This window comes from Geospiza fortis, unplaced genomic scaffold, assembly GCF_000277835.1.
Source record: "Geospiza fortis unplaced genomic scaffold, GeoFor_1.0 scaffold146, whole genome shotgun sequence".
Taxonomy (NCBI): domain Eukaryota; kingdom Metazoa; phylum Chordata; class Aves; order Passeriformes; family Thraupidae; genus Geospiza; species Geospiza fortis.
The window spans coordinates 735081-750626 of NW_005054455.1; the positions used below are offsets into that span (position 1 = coordinate 735081).

At 37.8% G+C, this 15546-nt stretch overlaps 1 protein-coding gene across 27 annotated transcripts in view; it reads right to left on the reverse strand.

Annotated features, from left to right (window-relative positions):
- RBFOX1 (RNA binding fox-1 homolog 1) overlaps window positions 1–15546 on the reverse strand; it is a 667961-nt gene that overhangs the window by 17898 nt on the left and 634517 nt on the right. For all 27 annotated transcript variants that reach the window (XM_014309823.2, XM_031062663.1, XM_031062661.1 and 24 more), the window contains one exon: window positions 12792–12856. In XM_014309823.2, the coding sequence (XP_014165298.1) occupies window positions 12792–12856 (65 nt within the window). The remainder of the gene's footprint in view (window positions 1–12791; window positions 12857–15546) is intronic.

Below are 15546 nucleotides of genomic sequence, written 5' to 3' on the forward strand. Positions count from 1 at the left end.
GCAATTCCTAGAAATTCTTAAGCACTTCGATGGCTTTAATGCTCTTACAGTGGCAGGAGTTATTTAGCTAAATTCCACAATGCTGTTTACATAGACCCAGAGGGGAAATTGCTCATCAGAGGCATCCCAGGTATCCCAGCTGATGGCTACAGCAAGGGTTAATCCTCGGTGTGGGCGCCCCAGAGGCTGCAGAAGGGGCCCTTAGGAGTGAAGCTGGCTCTGTGGGGCACCAGATCCCCTCTGCCCTAAAGCAGGAGGGGAGCAGAGGCGCCAAAGCACAGCTCACCTTGCCCAGTGCCCAGCAAGTGTGGAGTGTTCCCTTTAAGGAGCAATTCTGTGCACCAACTCTGCCGAGCATACAAGGCTTGACAATCTCACAAGGAGGATATGATGAAAATTCATGATGCATTTTAGGCTGGTTTAGTGTTCCTCATCACTGCTACACTTTAAATGATTCAAAAAGGTGCAGGAATTGTAAGCAGACCCAACTTTATTATACAATAAGCCCTGCTCAATTAAGATACAGAATCACTTCCATAATTTAATTTGTGCATTAACAGTGAAAGTATAGGACCAAATTTTTACTGTTCACTGGTTAATACTTCAGATGTAAAAGAGAACACCAATTTAAATAAAAGGAACTTTCTTTTTTTAAATAAAATTTTAAAAGTTGTTACTGGCTGTGAGATTAAAAAAAAAAAAAAAAATCAACAAACCTAAACAAACCTGAAAGGATAACATGATAAATACATTGACCTGAATGTTGGATATATCCAACCTGCCAGATCCTCACACCCTGGGCTAAGTGCAATCCTTTTAAGTGCAGGAGTGGCACCTCTTGGCAGTCTGAGCTCTCTGATGTCTCCCAGACAGTGTGGGTCAGGAATCTGTGCTGCAGGGACTCCAAATGGCTGAGTTCCATCCCAGCAGCTCCTTCCCAAGGGCAAACACTCTGCATACTACTGCTTCTCTCAAGCCCATATATCAATTTTTATCTCTTCTAGCAAATTGAAAACTAACTCATTTTTTACCAGTATGGTAATAAAGACGGTTTTAAATTTTGAAAAAAAAAATGTTTAAGCATTTGATATATATCCTAAATTCAAACAAGAACAGAAGGGGAAGACAACAGAAGTACTATTAAGTGATTTAGATGTGCTTTCTTCCTTTGGGGTAGTTATTGAACCTGCATCACACCATCTTCAAAGGTTTGAATATGTTGTAATTTCCTCTGCTCCATTCCCTGTAGTCCCTTTGGCAGTAACAAATGTGTGCCTCCAGGGCCCCACATCTGACAGAAACCTCTCTCTTCTGGCACCTGCTCTTTCTATCCAGCAGACCTTTTCCATTTCCAATACATTACATGCTTTCTTTCTCTCTTCTTGAAGCTGTTTGGTGAAAACATTCCATACTATAGAACAGAGATTTTATATATATTGAGGGGTTTAAATTCTCTAATCACTGGAGCCTGAGCCTTGTCCTTTCTATGTCTGTCTAATATACACAAGCACTTCTGTGAAGAAATACCTGACCCATAAGTGATCTGCCCACTTCACTAATGGAAAATTCAGAACCTGGGAGTGGAAGACAAGAAGAGATTCAGAGAATGGGTCTCAGACACTTTTTTTTTAATGACTTGGGGGATGTGACTATCATGAAACACAATTCCAGCCTAAGTTCAGAATAAACTGCTACCCTGAGTGCTTCCTCTAAAAGTTTCCATGGAGTCATCCTGCCCTGGGGAAGGAGGAGCTCCCCTGTGTCTGCACCAGCCCCCACTTCTCCAAAAGCACCAGCCTCCCACCCCCTTTCTCTCCTGCAGTCACTGGCCCTGCTGCTCCTCAGGTGTTCAGAGGTGTCTAGGAATTTATAAACTGAGGTAATTAGGGGTCAAAAACCTGTGCAGGACACACAGGGCCAGTGAGTGTTCTGTGTGCCCTCTCCCTAAAATGCTGGGCGGCACTTGGACTTCTCACCAGTGTTTCACAGAGCACATGATTGAGACAACAATTTGGCACACACCTAATTTCACCCATGACTCCCTGAAGTCTCCAATCCTTCCTTCTCAGCACACAGAGCTTCCTTAAAATGGAATACTAGAGGTCAAAAGGGATTTTTAAGAAATTAATCACACTGGCTCTAGGAAATTTGAAATGTAAAAGAAATTATAGTCCACTAACATACAGTGATTATGCTTTGTAGACCTGAATTCCTGGGCTTTGCTGACAAACTTAACAAAACTAGACAGAAATAATTTTGCCTAGCACAGAAGTTCAGACCCCCACCCAAAAACACAGCAACTGCTGAAAGTAGTGCAGAGCCCCAGAACATCAAAATTTAGGATGAAGGCAAACACAATATTGAACAGAAGTTACAGTGGGAAGGTTTAAACTATATTTAATCAGTTGACTTTTTTTGGTAGGATCGCCATGGGATTGACAAACAAAGCCAGTATTTAGAACACAGGGATCAGAATCTCAGCTGGTAAAATTGCTGCAGCTTAACCAAAAGCACTGACTTCCCTTCCTGGTGCTGCTCCAGACCATATTCCCCAAGGATCCCATGCAGCAAGGGTTTTTCCCAGCAGTTATACATGGTACATCTGTATATTTCTCCATTATATTATTAAAGCTATTATAGATTTCCTTCGTGCTCTGAATGTTGAGACTTTGCTGCTCTTGTGAGGACTCTGATGTTGAGGGTTTTTTCACTATGAATTTAAATATAGTTGACTGCTGGCTCCTTGAATGGTTTCTGCAATATTCAAGGATGGACAAAGTTCCCCTTTATAATCATTTTATGAAGTCCTTCCTAACTCTTTCCTGCTGGTGTCCTAAATTTAAAAAACAAAGCTATCAAAGAATTTAAACTTTTTAATATTAGCATAATAACTATAATTAGAAGGTTGATTTTGCTATTATCATGCTTTATATTCCCATTACTGTAAGATCAAAGTACATTACTGTACCCATAGCATTTGAATCACAACACAAAGACAGCTAAACAACTTCACAGCCATACCTATATGATACATTGAAAGAAATAAGAATAAAACTATAAATAATTCATGTGGTATCAAGCTTCAACAACACTAACAGTAACTTGTTTGACCTGATGTGCACTAGGAAGGTTATTAGACTGATTTCTTCAATGTCAGGTTCTTTTTCTCTGCAGAATTTCTTGTTCAACCTAACCAACGATGATGCCAAGACAGAGAGGAAGATGTGGATATTTGGCTTTCACTAAGGTCCTCTGCTTTTTCCTTGAGTGATACTTTCCTCATCACAAGATAATGCTCCCCTACATCCATCATCCCTGACCATTTCTTTCCTGAAATTTTGAGGCAGGCCTGGGAAGCAGATAGAGGAAAACCCTGACTCCAAAGAAACAAGCGCAGCTATTTCTATAACTATTGCTGCATAGAAAACACTAAAGCTCATCAGCTCTTCCATCTACCTGGGCTCAGCTGCCACTGCAGAAGGTGCTGTGTCCCCCTCAGCTCCTCCAGTGCCCCAGGGTGTCTGAACTGGCCCTACAGCCCTGATCCAGGCAGCTCAGCCCAGCCCTTCACTGCCCTGCCACATTCATCACCTCTGCACTGCTGTCATCTGCGTCCTCTCTGTGCTCAGTACAGGACATTTCTGTGTGCTTTAGCCAATGACAGGATGTCTCTACCAAAATTCAGAGTGCCAAAGACAGCAGGAGAGAGAAAAGAAACAAAACATCTCATTAAGTTTTATCCTGCTACCAATCACACAACTTCTTGACCAGAAATAATTTCTTTTAATACCAAAAAGTACTTTTGCAATTGCAAAAAAAAATGAAAAGAAAAAAATAAACCCCCATCTCTTCTAGAAACCAATGGAAATGTGCATCCCCAAGCTCAGTGATATGCCTGCATTATTTCATTTACTCAGAGAGAAAAAAAAAACCAACTGACCAACCCAAAAACCTAAAGGGATTAAAAATACCTGAAGGGAAAAATGGTCAACAGAAGGTGCTTTCTCATAATTTGTATTCTTATCTCAGGCTTTCCCCAGCAGATGGGCAGGCATTTTTATTTTAGCCCTGATGTTGAACTAGCTAAACAGCCCACTCAAATTCTGGAACAGAGAGATTCCTTTTAGCACAGTCCAATGGTGCTGCTGCAAAGCAGATTGGAGGGATGTCCACCCTGCACTCAGGGTGGATGCAATAATTCTGCCATGGCAGTGTCTTGGATACAAACACCCCCCCTCTGTCCTTCCATCAGCTCAAAGTCGTGTAAAGAAAATTTCTAGCAAATAGATGCAACCTTCCAACTTAGTACTGTCATTAAAAAAAAAGAAAAAGCTTATTTTTAATAAATTGCCACAATGTGGACAATATCTTGTGTCACAACCAGTGGGAAAATCTGTAGGTCTCTCACCTTTCATATTTTAGATCTACAAATTTTATTTCCTGATTTTTTTTTTTTTTTTTTTAATCAGAGCTATACGAATAGACTTGGGTCTAACTCATATCACCTGCTGCATCAGTGGAATTTTTCTGATGTATGATCATTCAATATATTATACCTAGTATAAAATCATTTGTAATTAATAATGCAATATACAGAGTCTAAAGATGAATATTCATCTGCAAAAGAAACACATGATTTTTAAGTAAATCTGGACATTTTAAAGTAAAACCTAAACCTAAGAGGTGAAATTCTGAATACCACACAAATCTGTAGAAGAATTCACACCCATCTCAATGGCAGAACTGCTCTAAAATTATTGGCCTTTTAGTGTGATTAACACAGTCTAGGCACTTAAATTAAATACTTGAGGAAGAAGTGCAGTAATTCTATTTCAGAAGTGCTCCATGTCAGCAACATAAATCGATGTCATTATGATCCAGGACTGCTAAATTAAGGCTATATTTGAAGTCTTAATATTTATATGTGAAAAATTTGTTTATTACTGTATTTTGGACATATTGTTTATTCTCTTTAGGGCAAAGAGGATTTTTAAGTCAGCCTTGCATAAAGAATCAGTATTTTATTCACTAAAATACATTAAAAATATCCATTTATTTAACTGAGGGATTTGTTCTCTTTGTATATCATGGCATCCTTAAAATAATGCCTCAAAAACATACTTTATATTTGTTTCTGATTTCATAGCAATTATTACAGTTTACTAGTAGCCACCATTTTATCCACTATAACTTTCCTAACATACAGAGGTATAATTACAAACTTCAGCAATTATGAATAAAAAGTCTTTCCCTTTACAGTCTATTAAGCTTGGAATGACTTCACAAGTTAGTTGACAGGATTTTTTTTTCCTATTTTAACTAAAATACCATATACATGAAAACCTTGCCAGGATTATTTAAGAATTCATTCAAGAAAAACAAAACGAACTTTAGAAGCTGGTACATGTTTGGTTTACTCAGAGTCCTTACTTTAATTTTTTTTTCTTTTAATGCATGCATATTAAACACCCTACAGCAATTTTCACTAAAATTTCTTCAGGATACATGGATAAACATTCTATTCCTGCTCCTGCAGTATTCTTACAATCTGATGTTTGCCTCAGGTGGGTTCCTAGAGTATCAGCAGCTTGACAAGCCCAAAGGAATATGAAAAAAAAATCTATTTAAATACCTAATGAAATGTTTTAGGCTCCTCAGAGGTATGAAGTGCTACAGTAAAAACATGCAAGAGTGTAAATTGCCTCTTTCTTGACTAATTTCATCAACATTGCTATTTAAAGTTTGTTCTTCTAATACTTCATCACCTTGCCAGAGCACACTGCAAATGACACTAACCCATACAGACTACACCCATGGCATCCCAGTTTTATTAAAACATCTCATTCCTTTATCTTCTGCCTTCCTCTTGCACAGTGCTCTTAATTCCTCCTTGGTTTAAAGCACTCAGGCTGACAACCCTTGGAGCACGTTCTAATCTGCCTCTTTGTGGTCTATCAAGGCAATGATCTGAGAACTGAGCAGTGTGTAATTAGCCACTGACATGTCCAAAGGAACTGTTATGGTCTATCCTGTCACAGGCAGTGACCCAATGGACTGTAACAGTTTTGGTCTGCTGGAGCAGGAATCAATGTTTTAGTAACTCCCCAACTCCGTATTTATCCACCCTGCTGAGTACAACGCTGCAAAGTTTTAAAGTTGCAATTTCTTCCAATATCCTCTAAGAGCAAAGAAGTTTTTATGAGCTAGTAATGAGATAATTCCTACTTTAAAAATGTTAACCAGTCCTTTCCCTTCCCTCCTTTTAGAGAAAACGTATGAAAATCCATTAAATAACATATTCATAATGACAGTTATTTACTATGAGGTTTTACATTAGAATAAGGAACTCCCAAGTTAAAAGTCAGGCTACGTAACCAGACATAAGCTGGAGAGATAAACCAAGAGAGGATACTGAAACTGAGATGTAAATGTCAGAATAGGTGTGCTGACATTTATTTTTTTTTAACACAATGAGCATTTAACAGCTCTCCCTATGCTCAAGAAGAACCTGGCAGCAAAAGTACTGAGCACCTTAAGCTTTGAGCACATCAGGAAGCCAGGTATGGAAATCTGGGCTTTAGTCTAACCTCTACCTTCTATCCCAGTTTTTTCTTCATAATTTCCAGCATGGATGTCACAGCAGATTTCACAGAAAAAGCCAAGCCTTTCTTTGTTTATGGGGATTCCTAAAATATCCCTTGATACTGCAGTGAGTGAGAATGGAGATTAAAAGTAAGAGAAGCAGAAGTAGGGTATGAATGAAACCAGCTCTGACACAACAAAAGTTTAATAACTGGTGTTTGCCATAATTCTGGGCAGTAGCACCAAGCTTTTTCACTACTGTATCCCCTCAGATTTGAACTGGTGGAGGAGTTTTAGCAGTTTCCTGGATATTAAATGAATAGTCAAACTACACACAGGTGAATCAAGCCTTCAGAGTACCAGCAAACAGGTTAATTCCACCCAGTAGAGGAATGTATTCAAACATCAAAGCAGCTTCCTAGAACTGGTAGAAGATTATGTTTTTAGGAAATGTAATTGTTTAAAATGTTTTCCTAAATGTGACTCACTGAGTCTCCCCCAAAAATGTCATATCTGCAATATTTTAGAACGAGCTATGCTTCAATTATTGGAAAGTACCCTATGCAACATATTTTCCTTTCAGGAAATTCCTGTCAAAATGTACTACATGAAAGTCTGTGCTCGTGGAATTTCAAACACTTTGATGATTTTTTTGTCCCTATAACATTTTCTTTATTCATATTCACCCATTTTTACTTTCTAACTCTTCACAGAAAGGTACTGTTATGGTTACACTATGAGTCATATACTCCAGTCATCCCCAAAACTCTGAATGAACTGGGATGAAAATGGATTATGAAATATTGACATGACTCCAGTGATCCTCTAGTTTGCCAGAGATCACACAGGCATAAAGTTCTAAGAGGTAGATGGCCAAAGCCACTACTTCTCTCTAACAGCCAAGTCAATAATTTGATTTTTATTTGCAATAACAGGGAATAAAGAAGCTTTAGCTACCATACAGGATTATCCAGGGAAAAAAAAAAAAACAACAAAACAACAAACTAGACTAATAAAACATCACCACATCGAACCTAAGCATTTGCAGAAGAAGTGTTAAATATATTCTCTGTTGCTGTTAGAAAAGCTGAGCACAACCTCTGTAGCCAGCCAAGGTGCTGACTGAACATTTTCATTGTCAGAATTTGAGTAACCTACAATATGGGCTGTACAATTCCTCCTTATGGATCATCCCCCAAACCTTTCCATTTAAGATTCCACTGGGACAGCAAAATACACAAATGTTGGAGGGTTCCAGCTGGAAGTTGAAAAGTTACCACTATATTCTATTTTTTTTCATCTTTCAACCTGATTCCTTTACAAACTGAAACTGTGTAGAGAAACTCTTTGTCCTTAATCTAAGAAGGCACAAGCATGAAATGAATGAGGTACTAGATTTTAAAACATTTATGCTTCTGTAAAATTATTTAATGGAAAATTAAATTCTAGCTCAAGATGCTATTATATTTTATATGCAATCAAAACCTTAATTTTTAGTATATATCTCTAGTAATCTTCAACAAGAGAAAATAATTTGAATAAAAATATAGTGGTTTTCATTGTTTAATCATAAAATAGAAGATTATATAGTCCACAACATAATAAAAACCCCCCTCAGCTATAGAAGCTCACAATTTATATTTTGTGGTTTTTTACTCTTCATTCTAAACTTTCATTCTTTAATGAGCATGTTTACTATTAAATCAATTCTGTACCTATTCTATTTTAGGATAATCTGAGCACAAATATCAAGTAACATACTTGCCCAAAGACAACTGGAAAATATATTAAAGTATTTCTGTAGACACTATTGCTTTTAAAAACTGAATGCTTCACATGGACATGTTAAAAACGTAAACTATTAGAATATCAGGATTTTATCAGGAGTAAGATTTAAGGTCTGGAAGATATGGAACTTCCACATGACAAAACCTTCTCTCTCAAATTTCACAAAACCCTAGGTATAACCACAGAACATGTAACATAAATTGATAGTGGGAGAAAAAAAAAAACCAAAACTTATTTTTTACTAGAAAGTGTTAAGTGCAAAATATTTCAGAATATGCCTTATTCTATTAAAAAAAAAAAAAGCAAAAAAAAAGAGAGTCAGCTTCCAGTGATGAGGGAATTAATCCAGACAACAAAGTGGTCAGTGGGAATATCCCCACAGTCTGGAGTGAGGTTGAAATTTGGTGTTACAGAAGGGGATGGTGCTCAGAGCAGCACCCTCTGTGTGTGAGTGTGAGTGTGTGTGATGGATGGGAACGCGTGTGTATATATGGATACAGCACCATCCATGTATAAACACACCTGGCCCTGCACGGGGACAGCAGGCAGCACAGGCTGGGGCTCTGCCTCTCAGCCAGGGCTGCCTCCCTCCTGCCAGGGCTCTGCTCCCTGCGCTCCCAGACACATTTTGCACAAACACCGCTGCCAACGTTCGTACGCGCCAAAAAAGGAACATCGCCCTTACTCCCATCGAAGGTGCAAGAATCAAATCATAAAACACAAAACCAATAGCCAATCAATGTGAATAAGTCTGCCCATAGGCTTAATTCAAGCAAGCCATTCACTGAGCTATGTGATGGATCTGTCAAATCCAGTACAGCATTACAGACATACCAGCAACACCAAGTGAACATGCAATGACAAAATGAGAATACGCCCCACTGCCATGCTCCGACTCCTTCTACCTCAGCAATACAAAACTGGATGACCTTGCTAATTTCTCTTCAGACTTGGACAGAAATCTAACTATTTTTTATTTTTTTTTTAATATTCCATGAAAGATGAATAAGAGCTGTACAAACATTTTATTGACATCTGATTTAGTGTCTCTTGCGCATCTTTACAATTATTTTTTTCCAAATATGCTCAGTTTAGAGAGTTTGCCAGGCAAGTTCCAGACTGATGAAGAGTATATTTAGACCAATAGGTCCCCTTTTAGGATTTATACTAATTGGAAAACTTATCAGAAATATTTTAAATCTTGGCAAGTTAAACATAAATTTTTTGGATCCACTTCTGCAAAGACCTTCAAATCTGTACGTGCAATTTAATATATGATAGATCACACAATATAAAAATTGCAATCAGAATTTGTATCCAGTGATTCTATTGCTTCATAAATAAAACAAAATGTACCTGTTTCTTTGTTGTTTTTGTTTTGTGATCCTAAAAAATGACTGGAGAGATCTGCCACGCCTACCCCTGTTGTGAAATTGGGTTTAGGAGTACATGATCTGTCTTGATAAATACTTTGGGGTTTGCATTGATTGGTTTAATGGTATTTCCTTGCCACATGATTCTCCCCTGTATATCTGTTCCTCGCCTATTTCCAGCAACATTTCCAACTGTGACAAACAAGGATACCATTGCATTTCTTCAAACAGAGCCCTCTCACACTGATCATTATCAATTGACTTGGTCTATTGATTCTGCAGTCCCAAATCTTTCTGTTAACCTTTATTTTTAATTTACCAAAACATGTCTCCAATCTAAAGATTTCCTCTTTCCATCTCCTGAATTAAGAAGCCTTTCAAATATGGAACATTGCAATTCATAATGGATATGAGTGGTGACCAAAAAAACCCAAAGCTTTCCTTATTGTTAAAATTAGTATGAAGTAGTATTTCCATTATATGTCACTGCTTCAGTGGTACTCAATTTCTTTGAGCATCATTTTTTATACAAGCAGTAAGTGCAGCTCATGTGTAATTAAATTAAATAGGGGTTCATATGAACACTAAATAAGTGTATAAGGAGATGTGGAATTTTCAGTGTTGTGAGAGGAGAGCAGATGATAATTACATTAAGAAGAGCAGATACAAGCAGTGGTACTGAAGTACACTTCAGCTCCTTCAATATTAATAATTTCACAAAAGTTACTAAATTAAATTAATTTTAAAATTAACAAAAAGTCAATCAAATTAAACAAACTGCAGTTGTGAATAATCAGAGGTATCCATGTTTGCACATAGTTTCCCACATGCAAAGAAATGTTTGAGCAGATTGTTATTTGTTTTGTTCTCAATGCTAGATTTGGGATACTCTGGTAAAGAAATTCAGTTATGAGATTTGTAATTAAGACAAGAAACCATATTCATTTGGGGCAAGCAGATTGAAGATGAGGGTTAACCACATTTAAAAACAAAAATAAATTTAAAAAATCCAAAAGATATAAAATTCATTTAAGATATCTAAAATTATGCAAGCAAAGACAGGTTATTGCAATTCTAATTATACAGAAAGTGTATCTGAAAATTAGACAATTTTTTTCAAAAAAATAATTAAGGATTGTAACAACTGCATTACTACTGAAGCCATTTCCAGCTTTCTTTACAGCATTTAAGAGCACTATCTTCCTAAACAAATCGTTTACCTTTTTGGCAGCATAACTCTTTGTGATGTTGACTCTCTGCCCATAGCAGAACATGTGACCAACTGATATTTTATCTTTCAGCCTTTGATCTGGTTTATGAGAAGGTAACATCAATTCATAATTAAAGCATTTAAAATTCAGCTTGATATTGTTCAGTTTCTCTGTGTAATGCATAGGTTTAATTAAAAGAAATAAACAGCCTATAAAATGATCCAGGGACACCTGAGAGATAGCTGGCAAAACCTGGCTCACCACAGGAGGTTATTTAGAATTTTGTCCTTTTGGTTTAGTAGGTTTTTAGAAGGAGGAGTTGTTTTGCATTACAGAAAAGCTCACATAAAAACCCTAGAGCTGCGACATGCTAACAAACCTTTGTGGAAATGAAATGAAACTACTGAGGAGCACTTCACCTGTGCAGGTTCCCCTAAGTAGAAATACAACATTGCCAACAAAGTGCACACAGCACAGATCTACTTGATATCACTGACCCAAAATCAATAAAAAGTAGCTTGCTTACCTGTCTGACACAGCATGCCTCAGCCATACATGCAAATTACTTTATTCACATAACTTTAAAAAAATATATCTTCATTACCCAGAATAAGCACTTGAAAGGCAAATATGCATGCATAGCATTGTAACATTCATACCATGGGACTTGGTTCTAAAAATAAAGAATCCATGAACAGCGCTTCGATCTAAGAAATTGTGCACTAGAATTTCTTAATCTCTTGACTTCTTTAAGAAACAGAAGCATTTGTAACACTAATTTTAGCATTTAAAGAATTTTTTCAATATGTATTTAAGGCTTAAGAAATTATTTCCATGATTCCAAGGGAAAACTTTCTTGTATCAGGTATTGAGAAGCGTGACCTTACTTCTCACTGCCATCATGAAGAAAATTATTTGTGTGTCTCTGCCACCAAATATACCCTCCCTTTAGAAGGGAACACTCCTCAAGGACTTGAAAAATATTAAAGATAGAATAGATTTTAAGGTGAATTTTATGAGGAAAATGTAGAATAATCCTCCTTCTCATTACAAAATCATGTCCACACACTGCAAAGACTTAATTTTATGCAATTTGATAAAATCCTGTTCCTACTGAAGTCAACAGCAATTTAGACATTGACTTCTGAGGGATTCCAACATCCATCTTTCAAGAAGATACACTAATGTATGTGACATCACTCTTAGTTGATAAAAATTAAGTCTTTGAATGTGCAGATTTTAATGTTCTTCCATTACTGATATTGTTTCCACTGAATGTGGTTTACATTTTGAGGATAAAATACAGAGCAAAAGAAAAATATTCTTTCTTTCTTTTTTTTTTTCAAGTACTGAAAAAGAATCAAATGCCTGGGAAAAAAAGCAAATGGAAAAAAAAAAATGCTGTTTTCCATTTCAAGCTTAGACACAGTTCATTCTCAATTTCCACTGACAAAAACAATGTCAATGAGAATTGAGGGCACTCAATAGGTTCAAGGTTCTAAATCAACTGAAATAATACTCCTAAGACAAATAATGATCCTTCGTAGCAGACCATCATGAATCTGTACATTTATTTATCTGCATTGTACAAGGGTCACAGACGTTAACTGGATGATCTACAGCTTGGGAATGTGCACATCTCATGCCTGATTCTCAATTAAGGCCTAAAGTCTCTCAATTTATGGCTATTCATGGATTATAATAAAACAGCCTGCTTTAGAGATCACAATTATCTGCAGAGCAACAAGACAGTTATGAGACTTCAACAAGGCAAATTTATAGAATCAACTTCAACTTCCACTGGTCCAATATTTGTGAGCAGGAAAAGAGCTCTTACCTGTCACTGTAGGCAGCTGCAGTGGCAGTGGCAGGCTGGGCATACCGGTAGGCAGCATAACCACCCTGAAACACAAACTCACGCTCTAACTGCATTGCCATGGCACCTTCCAGCACATTTTGCAACATTTGACAACGATTGAAAGAGTACAGTCATGCTGCAGTTCGGTTAAATGCATGGGGAATACTGCAGTGAAATGGTAAGGAAAATATTCCGGTGAATCGTGAAGCAAAATGGAGCACCACAGATTTTTTTAAGGTTTGTCCCAGAGATCAGGAGAAAGCAATGAACTCTATTGATCAGTGTAAGCTTTTTTACAAGACATTACTGGATTCTTCTCCAAGTTTTTAAGCAGCAATTGTTCATATGAACAAAGTGTATGTATATTCACAAAGCTGTGCTAAACTTAAAAGACAAACTCTGCTAATAATCAATTCTTTTTTTGTACAAAATATGATTTATCATGCCTGGTTGATTAAACCTATGAATTTGTGCACTCAATTAACACTTAATGTTACATAGGTTTCCAATTTAAACATAAAATTATAATGAAGAAGCAAAATTCTCTTCCATGAATTAACATTCAGTTGTATGTAACAGTAATTCCAGCTGTTCAATTAAGCAAACAGGACAAACAAACACACATTGGAAAGGAATTGAGTGCAGTGATGCATTGATTATCAAACTGTGAAAACAGCAGAGCTTCCTGTTCAATGGACCACGGTGTTATATCAACCATTTCCAAATGATCTCAGCATGCCAATTAACAGCCCCAGCCCAGCCCTGCTGATAACACAAACACGATTTACGTCCCAATTAGAATTCTCCCCCCAGCACCCTCTGGGACAGGGGCTGCTGTGGTGCCTTCCCCACCCAACCCCTCCCTAACAAAGAGCTGAATAAGACAGTATCAGCTCACTCAGCTTTGAATAAAGTTCACTCCTTTGCTGAAGTGTTTGCTTTAATGGATTCGTTCTTTTCTATTTTTTTTTTTTTTTGGAAGGCTGCATTCACCCCAGATATCGTGCTGAAGCAGGAAGAATAGGCCACGATGTGCCAGCCTTTACTGTAACAGTAGAACATTTTTATTGCAGGAACTTTTGTGAGTTTTCTAGTTTGATTTTGCAAATAAAAATTCGCTCTTTTCAGAAAAGCAATCTGAACTACTTCTACAAGCTATTTCCCCTTCTACCACTTTGCCTGGCAGAATGGCTTTCATCCCTAACACATGTAAACCTTTGTGGGCTTGAAGATTTGAAGCAGGTTGGGTTTGGAAATCAATCCTTCAGCCCGCAATGCCACATCACCCTAAGAATAAACACAAATTTTACATACACTGACAGCTCATTAGAAACTCCAGGCTTTGAATTGTCAGCTTATTTGAAGATTATTATTTCTGATTTTTTTTTCCCAAGTGCTCACACAGACAACAGGACCTGTCCCTCCCTGCTCCTTGCCAGCAGCAATTGTGTCACACAAGCCCTGGGATCAGGCAGGAATGAGCATCTCCTAAACCCCCTCGTGCTCTCCTGTGCTCCTCTGGGCACACACAGAGGCTGTGAGACAAAAACACCTTCTCAATTCAGATAATTTCATTTTTATAACCCAGCAGAAGGCTATCACTGTCAAAAATGTACAACAGGCACAGAGTGCTGCAGGTATGTACACACAGGCCTTTGGATATCAAATAATGTCACCAGCTACAAACTGAGCCTGAGAGGAGAGAAATTCAAACTGCACACTTGGGCTGGCCTCTGTCAAAGTGAGACAGGTGAGAGATGGTACAAATTTATCTGTTCTCCCCTCCTGGTTTTTGAGGGCTAAATATTGGGATGGCCTACCCAGCGAGGTGGTGGGGTCACCATCCCTGGGTGTGTTTAAAAAAGGCCTGGAAGTGGCACTGGGTGTCAGGGTTTAGTTGGGGTGTTAGGGCTGGGTTGGACTCAGTCTTGAAGGTCTCTTCCAACCTGGTGATTCTGTGAAACATGACACCTTTCCCCTCCCTTTTCTTTTCTCTTTAATTCCCTGAATGCTGCTCTGAGGAAGATACTGAACTGGTTTTCCTGATCCAGTCCTGGCAGTGTGAGGCAGATCTCAAGTCTGACATGGTTCTGTTCACCAGGGTGTCCAACTCCTTTGCTTGTCCTGCTGTCCACTCCTAAAACCCCTGACTCAGAAGTGAGAGCCACTCCAAGTGAATCCAGCTCCACACACACCAGCTCCTACCACAGCATGGAATTGAGACCAGGCCACCATGAGCAGCTCTGAATGGGAGAAAAATGAGACAGGCTGCTCCCACAGCAGCTGCTCTGAAATCTGCTGGGCTCTGTGAGCACTGGTTTCTTTTCCTTAATTTAACTATCACCAAAAATTGGTCCGTGTGTGATCAGAGACCCTTCTTTGCTCCCTAGACACAAGAGCGACATTCCTCTTATGCTTACATTTTGATTTGCTTTCAAAGAATTTCTGCTGAACAATGAAGCTCGACTCTGAACTTTATTAAGATGTTTTGGATTCAGCAATCAGTCTGACATTTATGAGAGCCCTGGCAAGAATGAGTATAAAGCAATACAAATAAAAAAAGATTGAAGGCATTGAATTTGCCTGCATTCTCTGGAGAACTAAAAAAAAGCAGGATGTATTTGGGTATCAGGGAAAATCTAATTCCCTACCATCCCGTGTCACAAATTCATAATTTTAAAATAAACTATAATAAATTACACATTAAAATATGCTTAAGCAAATTATTTTTATG